General features: G+C 37.2%; 1 protein-coding gene across 3 annotated transcripts in view; it reads right to left on the bottom strand.

Annotated features, from left to right (window-relative positions):
- Positions 1–22650, bottom strand: part of REEP3 (receptor accessory protein 3) — a 97962-nt gene that overhangs the window by 47992 nt on the left and 27320 nt on the right. For 2 of the 3 annotated variants that reach the window (XM_032314098.1, XM_032314099.1), the window contains exon 2: positions 2603–2675. In XM_032314098.1, coding sequence (XP_032169989.1) covers positions 2603–2675 — 73 coding nt within the window. Of the gene's footprint in view, positions 1–2602; positions 2676–11087; positions 11095–22650 lie in introns of those variants that run through there. The other variant, XM_032314100.1, reaches the window with a different exon arrangement.

Genomic DNA, 22650 nt, shown 5'->3' with positions numbered 1-22650 from the left:
AGTGAGATATAGTACACAGGGTAATGTCTCCTTCCCCCAAAGGCGTCCAAGTCCTAATTCCTAAAACCTATGAATATGTTAGGTTATATGGTAAAAGAGAAGTCGGGTTGTAAATGGAATTCAGGCTGCCAACCAGGTGACCCTAAGATGGGGAGAGGATCTTGGTTTATTCAGGTGGACCCAGTGTAATCACAAGCACCCTTATAAGTGGAAGAGGGAGGCAGAAGAGAGAACCAGAGGGATGGAAACATGAGAAGTCTCAGCTCAATGTTTCTGGCTTTGAAGATGATGACTAGAACCTTAAGTCAAGGATGCACATAGGCTGTCGAAGCTAGAAAAGTTAAGGGAACAGATTTTTCCTTATAGCCTCCAGAAAGAGGACAGCCCTGTAGATTTATTTCGGATTTCTGATCTCTACGACAGTAAGAGAATACATTTGGGTTGCTTTAAGCCAGTAAGTACATGGCAATTTGTTACAGTAGCAGTTAGAAACAATAATGTATAAACGTACTTTGAAACTGGTAGGAAACTAAATAAATGCAAATGTTCTCATGTGACATCTCCTCTTGGCATCTCCGCTTGGTCTCGCTAGCAGCCCTGATGGCAGACAACCTGGTCGCCGGGTCTTCCGAGTTGTATCGTATTTCCCAGTTAAAGGTAAATGCCCTGCCTTTCCTTTTCTGATGCCTGGCCATTTTTGTTTTTAGCTTTCATTTCGTTTATGGAGAGGTGATTACCATGTAACTATCAAACCAACTGCCTTTCTACCTGTCTAGTTCCTCTTCAACTACTCCTTATTCTGATGTTCCCAAGAGCACATTAAGAGAACTTTTCGGAGTCACAATATCACAGCAAAATTACGTACAGATAGTTTCTACTCGGTTAATAAGGAGTTATTCTCTGAAAACTACAAGACAATATGTGAAATATATACCCAACTACACACATGTATGCATACATATGTACATATATCAACATATATCCTGTTTTATAGTTTTTCCATCAGTTTGAGTAAGAATGTTACTGGATTCTCTTCCATAGGTTATCTTTAACTTGTGAGACAATTAAAACTGCAGGGTTAGACCATTCTTATTAATCCCAAATTTATAGACAAATACAGTGATAAAAATTTGAGTATTAAGGAATTAGAACACACAAACCCATGTTTTTAAGTCTCTAAAAATTAACACTAACGAAGTTAAACAGATGCATAGTAAGAAAGAGATAAATATTTTATAATGGTTCTTAGGTCAGTCGCTAAATAACACCATTTTTTTTTGCTCTTTTAGCATTAACTTACACATGACAGGCCTATTTCTTTTTTCCCCACATTATTACACTTTCATATTCCTTACCATTATCCCCTTTTAATTTTAGGGTATGGCATTTGTGTGCCCACTGTTAATATCTTCGTATTACTACACCATATCATTTAAACTTCATTTTCAATTTGTACTTAATTCTTTTCCCAAAAAATCACCCAGATTTAGGGGGAAGATAGGAGAATACCACAACTACATAGCATACCAGTCTGCATATCCTGGGTTTAAAATGCTTTACAGGTGAAATAGGTGCAAAGTTGAGAAACTTCACCCTGTATTTCAACTGAAGTTAATGGGATTCAGGAAAAAAGTCCTTTAATAACAGTATGACAAACATTTCAAATAAGAAGGAATGTTATCAGCTAGTACAGTTGACCCCTGAACAACACAGGTTTGGACCATGCAGGTCCACTTACTCAAATTCTTTTTCAATAAATCTAGCACAGTCCTATAAATGTATTTTCTCTTCCCTATGATTTTTCTTAACCTCTTTTCTCTAGCTTGCTTTTTATTTATTTATTTTTTAAAGAGCGGGCCAGAGAATCCTAAGCAGGCTCCATGACCCTGAGATCACTACCTGAGCTGAAATCAAGAGTCTGAAGCCAAGCCAACTGAATCACCCAGATGCCCCTCTCCAGTTTACTTTTAATAAGTATTTAACATACCTGTGTTAGCTGACTGTCTACCTTATGGGTAAGGCTTCTTCAGTAGGCAATTGTTCAACAGTAGGCAATTAATAGCTAAGTTTTGGGAGTTAAAAAAATTATATTCAGACTTCCCACTGTGGGGGAACCCCTGTGTTGTTCAAGCATCAACTGTAGAGTCTGATTTAAGAAGAAAAAGGACTGCAGTTGTCAGTAGTGATGAGGTATTCGTGTATTTAAATCAATTAAAAAGTGACATAACAGCTATGAAAAAAAGGAAAAAAGTTTGGGGTGAGAAAGAATTATGTTCTCAGTCTACCTATAAATTCACAGGCTAAAAAACAGTCCACCCAACTTCTTAAACTGGAACTTAGACAAAAAGAGTAAGAGATCCCATTACCCACCTGGAAATCCTATACTTACTTAAATGCCAACTGACAGTGAACTTATTTTTGAAACTCCACTTTAGAATTGTATTCAAAATCAGTTTATGAAGTTAATGAAGTTAGTCTTTTAATTTATGTAACATTTTTATCCAAAAACATTATCCCAGCTATTTCTAAAATAATGATTTTTCTATCTTGTATATCATAGATTCATTAAGCTAAACTTAATCATTCATAAATCTATACTTACATATTCTTTCACGTTTTTTGTTTTCACAGCTTTGTAGGAATAATATGCAGGATAAAGCATTCCAAACACCAACCTAAAAGTAAAAAGTAGAAGACTAATCAAATACAATAATGCTTTTAACTGCTTATAAAAACTTCACCTAATAAGAAGAAAAGTAGAAACTACATGGGAAACATACAATGGTGTAAATTTGTTAAATGCAAATTTGTGCACAAACTAAATCCACTCAGAAAGCAAAAGTAAAAATACTTTTTTTTTTTTTTTAAATGAAGAGGATTTCAATATTCTAGGTATGGTATGGGAAAATTTAATATTTTCAAAATTATCATTTAAAAAAACTTTCTCATTGTACACCTGAAATTAATAACACATTATACTTGAATTTAAAAATAAAACCTTTGTCATCACAAAAAAGTCTATGGTTCCTTGAACATTTGGAAAATGCAGAAAATCACCAAAAATAAAAATCGTCCCAACCCTACCAGAGAGAACAGCAGGCAACATTTTATTATATGCAAATTCTACTTTTTGTCCACATGTAATATTCCCAAAACCTAAATCTAACACATGTTATATGCAACATGTTGTGTGTCACACATAACTTGTAATATAAAAGTGGTCCTTCACTCTATTTTAAGAAGTACTGGCTTCTAATTATAATGATGGTACTGTCAATACGTGATATATTATAACATGCATTAAAATATTCTCTTTAAACATTTATAAAATGCTTAAATCATTAACAGGATTTAATTTAACTCCATCTGTTAAGATTACTTTGCCAAATCGCAGATCCAACAGATATGTACAATCACACATACAATGAAAGGACAGACCCAAAAATGGAACAACACATACACAAGGCTTACAGTTGGCATTTTCAGGTACTACATCATGGAGTTTTTTGCCCTCAAATATTCTACGTATGTATTCTTAATACCTTCATTACATTCCTCATTGAGATTCTCTTAGTTTTATTTAAATAATCCCATAAAAGAGGCTTTTGGTTGACTCCAGGTTTTTGCGATTGCACATAACATAAAAACAGTTCTCTGTCCATTATACTCATTTCCTCGTTAGGATGTTGCTGCTTCAAAGAGCACGTACATTTTTACCTCACATCAAAATGCCCTCCAGAGAAGCAGTTCCACTTTTACACTCCTATACATTGCTGATCATTGGCATCATTATTTAAAATAATGAGAAAATGTGCCACTAAGTAGGAGAAAAATAATCTCACAGATGTTTTAATATACATTCCTGAAAACCAGTAAACATGACTTTCTGAAGTGTTTACTGGCTTTTTGATGCACATGGTATATGATATCCTGTTCTATACTCTTCTGATCTATTTAAAATATTCTGGAATAGTTTTAATTTTACAGAGAAGTTGGGAATACACTATAGTTACCATAAGCCCTACATGTTTCCCCTCTTACCTATATCTTGCATTAGTATGGTACATTTGTCACAATTCACAAACCAATATTGCTATGTTATTAACTACTGAAGTCCATATTCTATTCAGATTTCTTTAGGTTTTACCATCTTTTTTCTGACCCCAGATCCCATCCAGGATGGCATATTCTATTTACCTATCCTGTCTCCTTAAGTTCTCTGGTTAAAAAGAAAAAGAAAAGAAAAGAATTCTCAGACTTTCCTTGGGAAATAGTTTGACAGTTTTGAGTACTGGTGGATATTGGAGGAGATCCCTTTACTGGAATTTGTCTCATGTTTTCTCATGATTAAATTGAGGTATCAGTTTTTGGGAAGAAAACCATTTCCTATTGTATCAAGGACATGTATCAGCATGATTTATTACTGCTGTTAACCTTGACCAGCAGGCTGAGGTAAGGTTTATCAGACTTCACTGTAAGGTTACTCCCTACCCCACCCCCAACCATGCTGTGGTTCTTGGGAAGCTGCTATGCGCAGGCCATAGTTCAGGAAATGATGTTCAATCTTCTTGAATGGAATAGCTACACGAATTATCTGAATTTCTCAGCATGGGAGAATTATCTCTTCTCAATTTATTTATTCAGTGATTTATCTATATCAATATGGACTCCCAAGTTTATTTTACACTTTGGGTTTTAACACACTAGTACTTCATTCTGCTGCTCAAGGCTTTGAGCACCAAGATCTTTCAGTTTGCTCCTGCGTCCCTCAGATAGACCTATAATTGTGAGGTTTATTTGTTTGTTTTTCTGAACAATATGCTACTTTCTGGCACTGTATGATGCCCCAGACTCATCCAATGTATATCCTGCCTCATTCCTATAATCAGTCATTTCTCTAAGGAGTCTTGGTGCCTTTCACTGGAGGGTGGTATTTAAGACAAAGTTCTGGGTGCTACATTCCATCACTGTTACTGGAGTGTTGTAGATTCTAGGTCCTTCTTTGTCTCTTTGCATATTAAGTAATATCTGTCTAGGTTCTTGTTACCTTCTGAGAGTGTTTTAGTATTGTTGTTTGATACTGTTTGGGCATTATTTACATATTGCTAAAAATCTGTGCTGAACTATGTTTGTTGGGCTGTCATTAAATAGATACCACAGAGTAGTGCCTGGGTGGCCCAGGGTCCTGGGATCAGGCCCCATATCAGGCTCCCTTCTCAGCAGAGAGCTTGCTTCTCCCTCTCTCCATCTGCTGCTCCCCCTGCTTGTGCTCTCTCTCTGTAAAGTAAATAAATAAAACCTTAAAAACAAAACAAAACAAAAAACCACAGACAGGATGGCTTAAGCAATAGATACTTATTTTCTCATAGTTCTGCAGGCTAGAAGGCCAAGAGCAAGGTGTTGGTGGGTTTGGTTTCTTTTGAGGCCTTTCTCCTTGGATTTGTAATGGTCACTTTCTCACTGTGTCCTCAGATGGTCATCTCTTAGTCTGTGTAACCTCTTTCTTCTAAGAACACTAGTCCCATTGGATTAAGACATCTCAAAGACCTCATTTTAACTTAATCACTTTCTTTAATCTTTTATCTCCAAATACAGTCACATTCTGAGATACTAGGGATTAGGCTTTCATATGAATTTGGGAGACACAATTCAGCCCATAACACCCATATTTACTAAGTTTTACATGAAATAGGTGTTTGCATTTATAGTAAATAAGCTTGTCTTACCCTGAAAATGAGTATCTACATCCCTATATTTTTAGTTCATTTATAGTTTATTTTTTGGTGGGGGAAGGATAGTAAATCCCTAGTGACTTTGCTATTCCTCATAAACATGAGCCCTGGGTTTGAGGCTGATGTCACCAGCTCAAAGGATGCCAAGTCTTCTGCTGGGGATTTTATCTTCACCAACTGGAAGCCACATCATTAACAATCTCTGCCTTACCTAACACTACCCTGTGAAGCTACTTCAGCAGAAGCCAATCCACAGACACTGGATGTGGCATTTTTTTTAGCCACAGAACCTAGGGATTTACGATGTGGCACAGGGGCTATCCAGAACAGTGAGTTCCGAGAAAGCAACAAACCTTAAGAACTGAGGGGCCAATCAAAACACAACTTCGAAGTCTGCTGTATTCATCCCCACGGCTGATACAAGGTACAGATTCTGCAGCGAGACATCGTAGTTCTATTTACATACTCAAGTTAACTTCATTCTACTTTGTATTTCCCTTTAGAATTTGGATACAATCAATGAATTATCTTCCATAAGCCTTCCAACCCAGCACGACTGCACTTAAATTCAATGTGAGCCTCTTCATCACTGTCACTCTTGACTCCCCCTTCCTTTGCTGTAATATCTAACCCAGTCCTTTTGGCTTTTCCCTAGTGAGAGTCCAAGAATCCATCTACCTATTTTATTTTCAAACCCATGGCCAATGATACATTTAGGCTCATGCCATCTCCTCTGACTTAACAGTATAATTTCCCAACACATGCCTCTGGCTCCAATGTCAAATCAATCTTCCTAATACACCTGCTGCACTGCCTTTGCTTAAAGACTTTAATAGTTGGCCTCCTTACCACCTTGTTGACCAGCCCCTGTGGTTGCTCATCAGAGCATAATTTGAAAACCTCTTCCTTATATAAGCCATCTGTTCCAACATGGTTTCCTCAATATGCCTCTTTTCCAGCCCCCTGCTCAGTTAATGCCTTTTTTCTTCAAGATTTACCACTCCTCCATAGACTTCTAAATTGTTTTTGAATTTTAGAATTTGTCAGGATTAATTATTTCACCTTTAGTATATTCTAGGTTATATATGTATTTTTCAATGTAACTGACTTCCAAAACATAATTTTCTCACATATTGTAAGGATTTGGTACTAGTTGTTACTATGCTTATAGGTGGTTTATTTTTTAACCTCTGTATTGAATAGAACCAGCTAAATGAATAAACACAACATCCCCTAATACCTAACTCTTATAAGAGTAGAAAACAATAATACATTTCATTTGGAACATGGGAAAAATTAAATGTCTTAGTAAACAGGGAGAGAATTTTTAAGGACCACCACTATTATAATTTATTGCTGCTCTAATGTGAATATTACTGAGTAATTTATTACTAACATCTGTAATATTTTCTAGGTGTTGTTTTTTTTCTGGTTTATTTTCTTTAATACTGGGTCCTACTCTGGATGTTTGCAACCTGGGAGGTCGGGCATAAAGCCAAACCATGAGCACAGGGTATAAAATCAAGTAGTTTATTTTAAAAGGCCACCTACAAGATAAACTCATGGTTTATAAAGAAAGTGTTTGCTACAAATGAAATTCACCTATAAATTTGAATACTGTTTCAGTTATAGAGGCAGGAAAAAATAGTTACTCATTTCCTCTTAATCTTTTTTCTGCCTAAAGAAGGAAAACTTTGCCAAAATACTCCCGATACCTTTCCCTCCCACTAAGGTAAAGTTTTCTATATTTACACTGGCTATACTGAAAAATTTGTACTACTTTAAAAAAGAAATTTTATGCAAATGTGTAGTAGAGATGGCCCTTGTTTTGTATTTCACATATGAAAAATACTTAATGGCTATTTCCTAGACAGATGTTCAGACATAAATCCATCCTTCACCAAAACTGTCTTAGAGAAGACAGTATTGTTCAAAGATGAGTCTCAGAAGCAACTAGTAAGAGTGCTCTTAGTACTAGAAGTAATAAAGTCGTTAATGCATAAAAATTATCAGTATTCCATTAAAAATTGATTAAAGCTTTTCCTTAAGATTCTCAACACAGCTTATGCTAGAATTTTTAGACAACGTTAAAAAAAAAAGACAAAAATCACTAGTAATTCCATTACTGAATGAACCATCTTTTTTGTCGAATGCTATTCCACACATTTACATATATTATAGTTTTTATCAAATGTTCTCAAATCTGAACTGCCATTCTCCTGAATGATTTAAAAACCTTAATGCACCAATAAAAATTCAATTCAGTAACAAAATTCACTGAGGGTTAACTGACCTCTAAAGAAGTTACAAAACACTAATTCTAAGGATTTAAACTTTATTATTCTTTTAAAAAATGATTATGAAATATGAAAGTCTATAGTATAGAAACAAGAATATTAATATAATCCCCCTCTACCTATCACCCAGTTTTAAGAATTATTAATATTGATCCTTAACATTTTGGTATGATCTTTTCCAGTTTTTTCTACGATATCTTTAAAAAATACTATTTTAAAACATAATTAACATATTTAAAGACAGTATTTAGGAATATTATTTTGAAAAGAATTAAAATATAATTAAAACATAATTAACTGACATCTTAGAGCATATAGACTTTTTAAAAAATATATTTTATTTATTTATTTGAGAGAGAGACAGCAAGAGAGAGCATGAGGAGAAGGTCAGAGGAGAAGGTCAGAGGAGAAGCAGACTCCTTGTGGAGCTGGGAGCCCGATGCAGGACTGGATCCCGGGACTCCAGAATCTTTACATATCCTTAAAGAACGTCATTTAAAAACTACAACGGGGGATGCCTGGGTGGTTCAGTGGGTTAAGCCACTGCCTTCATGAAGCTCAGGTTATGATCCCAGAGTCCTGGGATTGAGCCCCACATCAGGCTCCTTGCTTGGCAGGGAACCTGCTTCTCTCTCTGCCTCTGCCTACCTCTCTGCCTGCTTGTGTGCTCTCTCTTTCTTCTCTCTGACAAATAAATAAAATCTTAAAAAAAAAACTACAGGGTATAATATTCCCTCATATGGATGAAAGTCATTCAAATCCTTTCCTGTGTTTACTATTTTAGTGAATGCTATGGTGAACAATCTTTCTATGGGTACTAATGAGAACAATTTTGACATTTATATGATGTAGGATATCAAGTACTTTCCAAATATTGCTGCAGTTAATTCTCACAATAATATCCAGAGATAGGTATGACTTTCATACCTACTTTACAGAAGTGAAGACAGAGGCTGACAGAAGTTAAACTACTGCCACACACCTTGCACGCTTATTGTCTGGATTCAAAGCATGCACTCTCATTCCAAAATCCACATTTAAAAATCAGTTTTCATTTCCTAATGATATCCTACACATGGAATAACTAGTTCAAAGGGTTTGAAATTTCAAGGGTTTTTAAAATATATTACCAAACTGTTCTTTAAAAGAGTAGCATCAATTCATATTCTTATAGGGAAATACTCATTTAGGGTCTATTTTTAATAGGATTAGAAAAATCAAACAGATAGTGGGCATTTTTTTTTTTTTTTGAAAGAGGAACTGCTTCTGAGATATAGATTAAAACAATCATATTTTCTCCTTAAAAAATAACAAAACCCAGGGGCGCCTGGGTGGCTCAGTGGGTGAAAGCCTCTGCCTTTGGCTCAGGTCGTGATTCCAGGGTCCTGGGATCAAGCCCCACATTGAGCTCTCTGCTCAGCAGGGAGCCTACTTCCTCCTCTCTCTGACTGCCCCTCTGCCTACTTGTAATCTCTGTCTGTCAAATAAATAAATAAAATCTTAAAAACAACAACAACAAAAAAACCCCAAAACATTATAGCTGATGATATTAACATTTCTGAACTACTTTAATTTCCCTTAAGACTGTCTTTAGATAATAAATTCCCTCTTTAATAATATAAGAGGGGGCGCCTGGGTGGCTCAGTGGGTTAAAGCCTTTGCCTTCGGCTCAGGTCATGATCCCAGGGTTCTGGGATCGAGCCCCACATCAGGCTCTCTCTTCCATGGGGATCCTGCTTCCTCCTCTCTCTCTTTCTGCCTGCCTCTCTGCCTACTTGTGATCTCTGTCTGTCAAATAAATAAATAAAATCTTTAAAAAAAAAAGAAAAAAATAATATAAGAGAATTTAAATTGCACTTTGCTAAAAGTAAATGCAACAAATAGCTTGTTGCCAATAATCTAAACTATATGACAGTAATATGATACCAATACATAATAAGACAATGCACCTATAGGAACTACTTGGCAAATTTTCCTTATTCCAGTGCTTTTAGAATCATACTCCCATACAAACAATAATTAGTAATGATAGTGTTCTAGTAGACTAAAGGACTGAAAACTAAAAACAATGAGACTAGAAATGAACTAAAATGGGTTACCAAATATTAAAATAACAAAATAAACTACAGAGTCAAAAATCAGAATGACGAAAGACCGATGGACCAGGCTGTTAGGATGAGTCAGTCATAATTAACATAGATACTGAATACACTCTCAAAGAGCAATACTCCAGGCTCTTATCAAAGACCATGGGGTGCAGGGCTGGCTCAGTCGGTACAGCGTGGCACTCTTGATCTCAGGGTTCTAAGTTCAAGCTCCACGCTGGATGAAGAGATTACTTAAAAATACAATCTTAGGGAAGCCTGGGTGGCTCAGTGGGTTAAGCCACTGCCTTTGGCTCAGGTCATGATCCCAGGGTCTTGGGATCGAGTTCTACATTGGGCTCCCTGCTTGGTGGGGAGCCTGTTTCTCTCGTTTTTTGCCTCTGCCTGCCACTCTCCTGCTTGTGTGTACTCTCTCTCTCTCTGGCAAGTAAATGAATAAATAAAATCTTAAAAAAAATACAATCTTAAAAAAAAAAGGACTATCAGCCCCACTTGTCTGTAATCTACTTTACACTAGAGACTGTCCGAGACCAGTGAAATTTACACAAGATAGCCTGGTCTAAGGGTGGCAAAGCTGCAGAAGTTTCTCTGCTGTTCTCCATTCCTCCAAACAGATGGCTAGTCATTCGCTGTACTCCCTTCCACTGACCCCGGCCTCAGCATCCTCTTTAGCACAGCCCCTTAAACCCACTCACACCATCTAAGGACAGGAGCTGAGTGGTCTTATTTGCCATCATTTATCATCCTTGTTCTAAATCTTTACTCCTTTAGGTGGTGTCATTCTAAATTTGAATCAAGCTTGACCACCTGGTTATCTTTGAGGAACAACAGGAGGATAACAGTTTAGACTGTTATACCTATATCCTTTAGGGGAAAAGTCATTTCAACTGAGATGCTTTTTAATATCACATTCTTATTTTTTTCTTGATGTATAGGAAACAGCCGTATGAAACCCACGGCTCTAAATACTAGAGGAATAGTGTTCAGGGCATTGTCTATTAGTATCCCTATGTGTGAATTTTCATGTATGAGGTCTTCTTTGGAACTCTACAATGCAATGTTTAGCTTAACAGTCTTTTGTTGCTCATAAATTTAACATAGGTAACTAACTTAAAGAACATACGAATGCAAATGCAAAGTTAAGTCTTTTCCATTTTGATACACTCTAGTTCCCCAAAGATAGGCATGGAAATAAAATCTTGAGTATTCTATGGTAAAATAATTTAAATATATAAAACATTAAAAGCCGACCATTAATATTCAAACTCCTCATTTTCTAGTTATCTTACTACATTTTAAGTGGTCTTGGAAGTTAACTTCATCTACTTTGTGTGTATGATGGAAATGTTCCCTATGGCAGGTCCTCTTCCCAGCTCCACATTCGAAGACCTCATATTGGTAGCTTGAAATAGGCCATTATTGTAGGCAGAATTTATATCCGGGAAATTTGCAAATGATAGGAATTCGTCCTCTTTCCTCCAGTAGTTAAGCATTAGCAGCACACTAGTACACAGTATCTGTCAGAAAAACCATGAAACACTGTGTACGGGGAATTCACAGAATTTGCTGGAATAAAAAAAGGCAGGTTATTATGACAACCAAGTTTATAAAGGGCTTCATGTGAGACAGAGAAAAAGGGCAAGGATTTTCTGCCCTTTATCACAGTTCACTTTAATTCTGTTTGAATATTAGGTCTCTAATATTAACAAAGACTCTTGTGAATTTTCAAAATAGGGTCAGACTCTTAAATGATAAGGTATCCTAGAAACTATCTATAACAATAGCTTCCTGACTTTTTCCAAAGCAGTATTTTTCTTCCAGAGAAAATTCGCCTTAGGAAATTCAAATAAAACAGATGTGAATAAAAGGCAAATATAAGGGGCCCCTGGGTGGCCCAGTTGTTGGGCAGCTGCCTTCGGCTTGGGTCATGATCCCAGGGTTCCAGGATCAAGGCCCACAGTGGAAAGCCTGCTTCTTCCTCTCCCACTCCCCCTGCTTGTATTCCTTCTCTTGCTTGCTGTGTCTCTCTGTCAAATAAATAAATAAAATCTTTAAACAGAAAGAAAAGGCAAATATAATTAAGTTGTCCTTAGAGAACTCAATTTCATTGATCCTACAATCCTCTGAGGAATCCTCAAGTTAAAACTACTTGGTTTTCTCGGAGAGAGTAAGAGATTGAGATGGAGAGAGAATGCACGTGGTTGGGCGGGGGGCAGGGTTGTACAGAGAGAGAGGAAGGAGAGGAACTTTAAACAGGCTCCACACTCAGCCCGGAGTCCCATGGGTGCTTGATCCCAGGACACCAAGACCATGACTAAGCCAAAAACCGAGAGTTGGATGCTTAACCGACTGAGCCACCCAGGCACACTGCCCACCTTCTGAATTACTTGAAAAGCATCCTCTACAAATGGTTTAGCTTCCAAATGAATCCATGTGTAAGAACCAATTGGGAATGAGAATCTCTGGAAGTGGGGTCCAAGAACTTGAATTTCTGAGTTCTGCATCTTCAGCAAACCTAAGGTGTGACAATATTCTTAGTTTGGTTTTGGATTAAAACTGATCATGATTAAGCAATGCGCTATCAGTATCATAAGCTGGTTTTGGTGTAACAGAATTTTTTAAACTAATGTGAAGAGAACTACAGGCGAGCTTGACTTCTGACAAACTTTGTCCTTACTCAGACACTAAAACAGATTATAAGGGAAAAGAGGAAGAGTTACAATATACTAAAATTTAATATCCAATAAAAAATAAAATTAATATTTAAACTTAATCTTTTGAAAATAATGAATTTATGCCTATTTAAGTCCAAATGACTGCAACTAGTGCAAGGCCCAATAACACACTGTACCTGTATATTCTTCCTACTTGAGTTATTATGCTACTGTTTAAGCAGCCATTGTGGAGCAGAAGTTTGTGCATGATCACTGCCAAAATGATATGTAACTTCTGTCCTCCGTGAATTTCGAGAAGGATCTGTTGCAAAGAATCTCTGCTAGTAGAGAATTGCCATTCCGTAAAACAACAGTGAAGTGGCCATCAGGTAACGACAGTCTTGAAGAAAATTATGAAAATTACATACAGAAAGAAAAAGTCAAACCCATGAGAAAACCCCAAATCCTGAATTCTGTAACCAATGATACAAGTTTAAAACTGCCAAGGAGAGCTAAAGACAGTAAAAATTCCTTTGAAAGTCCTTATGCATGTTTTAATTATAGTCATCAAGCACTAGGAAGCTTGGAATTTTCATGTTGTCAGAGCTGAACTTCTAATTTTACTCCAGAGCTTCTCATTTCTACTCTAAAAGAAGAGCTAAAGATAACACTAGGGGAAAGAAATTGGTCCACAGCAAATCAGGCTTGTACTTCATCCTCACACTCCCTTCCCTAGCCACCCACACCCCTTCCCACCACTAGGACCTACTAGGTGCTAGACCCAAACCAAAGAAAAATGTTTAAAAAGTATGCTGAACTCCTCAGAGTACATTACAGAACCAGGGGCTGGAAACCCTTGAAGCCCTCAAGTAACCTTGCATCCTGTGGGCAGAGTTCCACAGAATGTGGGGACTGTCATCTATTATATGAACCAATCTCCAGCATTCCCCAGTTTGCCAGGTATAAATGTTCTGAGTGTCACCACAAATAAACTCCCAGTTGATAAACATAAGGGTCAGGGACATTGAGGAACTTCTGAATTCAGCATCCAGCAAGCGTCAAAGCCAAAATATAATAAACACAACTTCTAATTTTAAGAGTTGTGCTCTTCTTGCTAGAGCAAAAACACTTTGTACTTCATGTAACGCATAACCCACTGCAGGTGAATGCCCAGTATTAGTTGAAGTCAATATTCAGAGGTTACTTAAGTAATTGTGGCCCACCAATACACTATTGTCGTATGTAAAAAGATGTCTGAGGGGCACCTGGGTGACTCAGAGGGCTAAGCCTCTGCCTTCAGTTCAGGTCATGATTTCAGGGTCCTGGGATCGAGCCCCATATCCAGCTCTCTGCTCAGCAGGGAGCCTGCTTCCTCCTCTCTCTCTGCCTGCCTGCTTGTGATCTTTCTCTCTCTGTCAAATAAATAAATAAAATCTTAAAAAAAAAATGTCTGAGACCCATTTTTTGATTGTGTACAAAGTCTACACAGAGGAATACCACCATCTTTCGTCAGCATTTACACACTCTCCAATTCCTATGAAACTGGTTAGGTGCCTATACCAGATGGGGTTAAGAATTACTCCACCATCTGACCAACCCAAGACTCCTGAGTTAACTCTGAACTCAGAGGAACTGCTTTCTTCATTTAGCCCCTTCAGCACAGGATAATTGAAACCCAAACTTAGCATTAGCTCCATGAACATTAAAGATACAAGAGTTCGGTTGTAATCTAAGGTCTAAAAAAAGCTTCTTGTGAAGAAAAAGAACACACAAACCACTACTACTGAAAATGCTGGGAAAGTTTTCTGTTTTAAAGTACATGCCTCAACACAAATAAATGAGTAAAGGAAAGCCATAAATCTGGATTCGACCTGTTCTCTGGAGGTCACTGGGTACCACACTGAGTATGAAGTGAACTTCCCTGAATTGAACTCAGCCCTAGAAGTGCTGCCAAGTCCTCCCAATGGACACTTCCGTGTGGCTTGGGTTGCACAGCAGTCAACTCCAGTCACCTCACAGATGCACGTGTCAACCTTGCCAGGCCCCACCCACTCTAACGGGAATTTAGAATTCTGCTTTAAAATAATCTTAATTCCAAAAATAATAAATTAAAAAAAATTTCTTAGCCACAGGCTCATATGAAGGCAGAAGGTTATGTGCATATTAGCACTCAAACCCTCATAAAGCATCCATGAAATTCTATTGTGTAGCAGTATAACCTGTCTTGCTAAAATTCATAGTATGTTTTTGGTTTTGCAATAGTTTTGCAAAAATGGAGTCTTACTGACTCCTAGTTTTAAAAATCATCCCTGTTTCCCCAGTGTTAAAAATAGCCTACATTTGAAGCAAAAGTTATGACACATTTTTAGCCATCAAACCATAATGGGGGGGTATTAAAAAATCAAAGCTATAAAAAAAAATCTTAATTCCTCTCTAGTGCACAAGACCAGGTTATCACTGATGGTATACGATATACTACACACTGCGTCTTCTAGCACTAAGGACACAATCTGAGAACTCTCCATCGCTTTCTAATCAAAACGAAACGTGCAGTGATTTGGAAACATTCCACTTTTATATTTCTTAAACCACTTCATTTCATTCATTCAAATCTTTCTAGGACCTCCAGTATCTCTGACTCAGAGATTTTTAAATTTCCCCTTCATGCCTCACCTTAGAGCTAGAACAATCTCCCTCGTTCCACCGGCACCCTTCATGGTACGACCTCTCATTAATGAGGTTGAAAGGTTTGACTCCTTATTTTGTACAGCAAACAAATAATGTTCTGATTATTTCTGTAACCTAAACTTAAAAGGATTATAAAGTATTCTTTATGTCCTCCTCTCTTGGGTGGTCAACTGATTAGAGAATGTCTAAGCCCTTTTTTTTTGTAAAAGAAAATTACAGGGGGAACTTTATACTGTCTTGGGCAACTCACCAACAGAAAAAGAAAGCAAACATGTGCCACAAGAACTACACCACCACCTAATTTAATCCTGACATTAGTGATTACAGCACAAAACCAGCATGCTGGTTGGTTGGTACTATGAAGCCCTCGGCCTCTTTTGAAACATCAAACATTATTTCACGAAAAGCAGTTTTGGATGAACATACTCCCAGTTGTGAGAAATGATGTAGTCTCCACCAACTGTGACTTTGCTGTGTTTTGCTCCTTAAAAAACATGTACAAGTGATTAAACAGGGCGCCTGGGTGGCTCAGTTGGTTTAGTGACTGCCTTCGGCCCAGGTCATGATCCTGGAGTCCCGGATCGAGTCCTGCATTGGGCTCCCTGTTCAGCAGGTGTCTGCTTCTCCCTCTGACCCTCCCCCTTCTCGTGCTCTCTCTCTCTCATTCTCTCTCAAATAAATAAAGTCTCTAAAAAAAAAAAAATAAAAAATAAACAAGTGATTAAACAAAGGGCAGCTATCTATCCATTTCTAAAGAAAGGGGCCTTAAAATTTCTCCTCATCAGGGGAATGTTGTATGTTAAAGAGACTAAAGAGAAATGACAATTTAATGCAACATGTCATCTCTGATTGGCTTCTGCATTAAGAATGACAGTGCAGCTACATGACGAATTATTAGGGCAATTTGAGCAATTTGAATATGAACTGTACTTTGGGTGTCACTATCTCAGTAATGTTATTTTTTAGGTGATATTAGTCTTGTGGCTATAAAAGAATGCCCTTGTTTAGGAGACCTAATAATTAGGACTGAGTGTCATAATATCTTCAACTTTCTAAAAATTTTTAATTTTAATTTAGATTTAGATTTACAGAAAAACTGACGATAGTACAGATACTTCTCGTCTATCACATATGCAGTTTCTGCTATTAAAAATCTTATATTAGAATGGAACATTTGCACAACTGATGAACCATTAACAACACATTAGTATTAATTAAAGTTCATACTTCATTCAGATTTGCTTAGTTTCTACATCTATCTAGTTTAGGATACCATCTGGGATCCCACCCCATTTAGCACATTACATTTATTCATCATAGGTTGCCCTAGGCTCCTCAGAAAGTTTCTCAAGCCTTTCTTATTTTTGATGACTTGACAGTTAGGAGTGCTGGCCAAGTATTTTTTTAGAATGACCCTGAGTTGGGATTTTTCCTTTATTTTTTTGTCAGGATTTGATTGGGGATAAGGGTTTTTGGTGGGTTTATCACAAACATGATATAACATCTTTACCACATATCAAGAATGTGTCCAATTAATATGACTTCCTCACTTATGACGTTAACCTCGATCACCTGATTGCAGCAGTATTTGTCCGCAAAGTTACTAAACACCCCCCTGAAACCCTGCCCCACTTCCCATATAGTATTTTTTGGAAGAAAATTACTATCTACAGCTTATGCTTATGGAGTGGCAAGTTATGTTCTACCACCTTGAAGGCAGAGTATCTACATACATTATTTAGAATTCTCTTATATGGGAGATTTTTCTATTTCCCCCAGTCATTTATTCACTCGTTATTTATATCAGTATGAACTCATGGATATTTATTGTGCACTTTGGGTTCTATTACAATAGTGCTTTATTTTGTTGCTCAGATTGTTCCAGATTTGGTCATTGGATCTCTTTCAGTTGGCTCCATGTCCCTTCGACATACACCATCATTGTTCTTATTTTTATCTTTGTTGAGCACTTTGTTACTTTCTGGCACTACAAGATGGTCCAGGCTCGTCTTGCATACTTTTTGTCCCATTCCTAAAATCAGCTATTTTGCCAAGGAGCACTGGTTCCTTTTATTGGAAAATGTATGTGAAACTAAGATCTGGGTATGTTACTACTAGAGTATTTTTTTTTTTTTAAGATTTTATTTATTTGGGAGAGATAGAGAGAGCATAAAAGTGGCGAGGAGGGAGGGGGACGGAGAGGCAGGCTCCTCACTGAGCAGAGAGTTCCTCCCCCCACCACCCCGCAGAACTCAATCCCAGGACCCTGCCTGCAATCATGAAATGAACCACCCAGCTGCCTCCTTACTAGAGTATTATTGATTCTAGAACCTCTTTTGTCTATTTTATATCTTAACCAATATTTTTCTAGTATTTTTTGATTTTGGTTATGAATTTTGCTAACATGAACATGTTTTTTGTGAACCTTTATATTAAGTAAATTTGCATTTGTATTTGTGTGTGTGTGTGTGTGTGTGTTTTATACTGAGAGCAAGTAAGTATCTCTTTATATTTTTAGTTCATTTATAGTTTAATTTCTTGTGGTGGGGGAATGGGCAATAAATCCTTGGTGAGTTTGTTATCACTCACAAAGATGAGCCTTGGGTTTGGGGCTGATGTCACCAGCTCGAAGGAACACCAAGTCTTCTGCTGGGGATTTTATCTTCACCAACTGGAAGCCACATCATTAACAATCTCTGCCTTACCTAACAACACTGCCCTGTGAAGCTACTTTAGCAGAAGCCAATCCACAGACACTGGATGTGGCATTTTTAACCTAGGGCTTTACGATGTAAGATGGGCAACCTCTAAAAGGCACAGGGGCTATCCAGCCTAGTGAGTTCTGAGAAAGCAACAAACCTTAATTAAGAACTGAGGTGCCAACCAAAACACAATGTCCAGGTCTGCTGTATTCACCTCCACAGCTGATAAAAGGTACAGATCCCGCAGTGAGCCATCGTAGTTCCAGTTTACATATTCAAGCTAATTTCATTCTACTTTGTATTTCCCTTTAGAACTTGGATATAATCAATGAATTATCTTCCATATGCCTTACAACCCAGTACCACTGCATTTAAATTCAACATGAAATTCTGAAAAACAAAACAAAAAACCTTTACAATCCTTATTTTATTCATAAATTATAATTATGATGATGATGTTCTTTTGTAAAGCTGAAGACCTTAAAAGACATTTTGTATTACATTGCCATGAAAAAGCCTCTTTATATTTTGTTACTCTGGAGTGGTGTCAGCTCACTTGTTCTGTTCGGATTTAGTAGCAAGATTATTTCTTCTTTTTTTTTTTAATGCTTAATTCTTTCCTTTTTTTAAAAAAAATTGAGATGTAGTTTACCTAAAACATAATAGTTTCAGATGTGCATCATAACAATTTGATACTTGCATATATAGCAAAACAGTCACAGGAAGTCTAACACAATTAGAACACAGAAAGTTTTTTCATGTGATGAAAACTTTTTAGATCTACACTCAACAACTTTCTTTTTTTATTTTTATTTTTTAACAGATTTTATTTGAGAGAGAGAGAGAGAGAAAACAAGTAGGGGGAGCAGCAGGCAGAGGGAGAGGGAGAAGTAGGATCCCTAGCTGAGTAGGGAGCCTGACGTGGGGCTCAATCCCAGGACCCCGGGATCATGACCTGAGCCGAAAGCAGAAGCTTAACCAACTGAGCCACCCAGGTGCCCGTCCCTCACCTTTACCCATTTCAATCAGGGATCTTTGAGTTCTCCTTCCCCTCCATCCAATCTGTAACCCAGTTCTGTTGGTTTTTCCCTGGTTAGAGTCCAAGCATCCATTTTCATCTTCAATGTTCAAAACCAGTAGTGGTCAGTGATACCTTTAGGTTCATGGATCTCATCTGACTTACTGAATAATTTCCTAACACAAACCCTTGGCTCCAGTGTCAGATCAATCTTCCTAATACACCTGCTGCACTGCTTTGCTTTAGGACTTCTTACCCCCTTGCCCACCAGCCTCTGAAGGGCTCATCAGAACATAATTTGAAAACCACTGCTTTATATAAACCACATGTTCCAACATGGTTTCCTAAACACACCTCTAGTATTTCTGCTTCAGTCTGGGGAGTGTGTGTTTCCAGCCTGCATGCCTCTTTCCCTCATCTTTTCTCTTTTCCACATGGTCTCCCTGTGCTTATTTTGTCACCATCCATTCCAACAAAGAGAAACATTTAGTTAATTGTTTAATTCAAGGAAACATGCATAATGGTTTGAAAATTGTTAACCCATATTTTCATGGGCTACAACTTTGCCAACCAGAGTACAGTGCCATTTAGAGTTCTTTCTTACCTTAGTCTTATAGCCTCTGATTATCTCGCAAGTTACTTAGATCAGCACCTTTTCCCTCCACTCCCTTCAACAAAGTTAATACATTTATATCGATTATTTTGTCACATTTAGCATCTTGTCCTGATTTCTCAGTCTCCTAAAATGTTATTTTAAAAATCTGCATAATTAAGGTTTCTTTGTGCTGTAAGGTTGTATGAGTTTTGACAAATGAACAATGTCATATATGCACCATTATAGTATCCTATGCAACAGTTTTACTGCCCTATTAAAACCCTTGGGAGTCATCTATTTAACACTCCCCCCAATGCCTGACAACCAGTGCGGTCTAAAATCTTTATAGTTTTGCCTTTTCCAGAATGTCATACAAGTGGAATCATACACTATTTAGCCTTTTCAGACTTGCCTCTTCCACTTAGCAATATTCATTTAAGATTCATCCATGTTTTTGTGCGGCCTGATAAGCTCATTTCTTTTTATCCTTGTAGTGTTCTGTTGTATGGATATACTGGTTTATTCATCCCTTCACCTAGCAAAGGACATCTTGGTTGTTTCCAGCATTTGGTCTACTATGAGCTTTCTTCTATGAACATTCACAGAGAGGTTTTTGTGTGGATCTAAGTTTTCAGTTCAGTTGGATAGACCTGTATAAGCATTATTGCTAGATTCTATGGTAAGATTATGTTCAACTTTTCCATAGCCAAACTGTCTTCCAAAGCAGCTGTACCATTTTGCATTCTCACCAGCAACAGATAGAGGAGTTTTTGTTTTGCAACCTTGCCAGCAATTGGTGCTGTCAACTTCTATGATTTTAGATATTCTAATAGGTGTGTAGTGGTATCTCACTGTTTTAATTTCCATTTCCCTAATGACATATGGGATGTAGAGTGTGTCTTTTCACATGTGCATTTGCCATCTGTATATCTTCTTTTGGTGAGGTGTCTGTTCAGTTCTTTTGCCCATTTTTAATTTGGGTTATTTAATTCCTTGTTAAGTTTTAAGTGTTCCTCGCATACATTTTCTCTCAGTCTGTGGTTTGTCTTTTTATTCTTTTAACAGTGTCCTTAGCAGAGCAGGTTTTTAGCCCAATTTATTTTTTTCTTTCATGGACCATGCTTTTGTATCTAAAAATTCATCAAACCCAAGGGCACCTAGATATTCTCTTATATTCTCTTTTGGAAGTTGTATAAAGGTTTTGCATTTTACTTTCAGGTCTGTGATCCACTTTGAAGTCATTTTTGTGGAAGGCATAAGATCTTTCTTTAGCTTTTTTTTTTTTTTTTTTTTTTTGCACAAGGACATCTAATTGTTACAGCACCATTTGTTGAAGCAACTTTTAAAGGTGAGGTAAAACCAAGAGTAACAAAAACCTGTTGCTATTGCAGAATTACAGGGAGAGGAGGAGAGGAGGGAAGGGAGGAATGAGGAGGAAAGAGATAAAGCAACTATGACAAATCATTAACAATCAGTGATTCTAGGGGCTGCTGGGTGGCTCCGTCTGTTAAGCAGTGGACTCTTGATTTCAGCTCAGGTCAGGATCTTAGGGTCTTGGGATTGAGCCCTGTGGGCTGGCTCCATGCTCAAGGGAGAGTCTGCCTGAGATACTCTCTCTCCCTCTGCCCCTCCCCCTGCTCACCTGCACACTCTCTCTCTTAAATAAATCTTAAAGCAGAAACAAAAACAAAACAAAACAGTAAGTGATTCTAGGTAAAGGTAAATGGGCATTCCTTGGACTCTCAAATTTTCTGTAGCTTTTAGATTTTTTGTATAAAAACAGTGAAACAATTTCGCAAAGAAGGTAGGGAACAATGAAATGCATTTTAGAAGTATTTTCACTAAGTTATTTCTCAAAGGGTTAAGTTTCAGTTATATAAAAAGCTGAAATTATGTACAAAACTGGGTTACCTGAAACTGAATTAACAAACTCCATATTCCTAAAGAAAAACGTACAAGAGGAACAGTAACAATTAAAGACAAATATTTAAAATATTTTATGTTAAAAAGTTCCTACCATAACTGTGGATTTATCTATTCTTGTAGTTTAGTACATTTTTGCCTACATATATTCTCTTGTAAATATTTAACCAGATTCATTATGCTGTCTGAAATCTTTTAATTAGAATTATTAGTTTATCTGTTTATTATAATTCTGATTTATGCTTAAATCTTATTCTGTACTATTTTTCTATTTGTGTTCTCTTTTTTCTCTGGAATGATTGAGACCTAATTCTCTAGTTCTTGGTTTCTGGCTTTATGGTATTAGACTGGGTGTTAGTTCTGGTCACAATATGAACATGAGATTCTTATGGTCCCAAAAAACCACAAGATTCTCATTTTAAGCTCTTTTACCATAAGCATCAAATGATGTTAGGTACTCTCAAGTATAAGCAGTTTAGGTGATTAATTACATAATTCACATCAGATACAAAGAACTCCCCATCTCTCAGCTAGATCTCTTAGCCTCGGAAGTGCTTGATAGAGACTGCTAGAGGCCTTAATGGGCTTTTGGCTTGTGCAGAGTCTGTGCTTCCTAGTCACCTCAGTGGGGTGTGTGTGTGTATGTGTGTGTGTTTTAAAAGATTTTTAAAACTGGAGAGACAGAACACTTGGGGCGGGGTGGGCAGAGGGAGAGGGAGAAGTAGGCTCCCTGCTGAGCAGGGAGCCCCACTTAGGGCTCAATCCCAGGACCCTTAGATCATGACCCAAGCCACAGGCAGACACTTAACCTACTGAGCCACCCAGGCACCTCTCAGTGGTATATTTTGTTTTCTTTTAAATAACTCCAAAGGCATTTATTGTGATTGTTAGAGGAGATCACCATCAGACATTTTTAATTTCCAGCCATTATACAAA

The sequence above is a fragment of the Mustela erminea genome, chromosome 14 (genome assembly GCF_009829155.1).
Source record: "Mustela erminea isolate mMusErm1 chromosome 14, mMusErm1.Pri, whole genome shotgun sequence".
Classification (NCBI taxonomy): domain Eukaryota; kingdom Metazoa; phylum Chordata; class Mammalia; order Carnivora; family Mustelidae; genus Mustela; species Mustela erminea.
The sequence above is the reverse complement of the archived record's forward strand: the minus strand, read 5'-3'. Positions and strand labels throughout refer to the sequence as shown.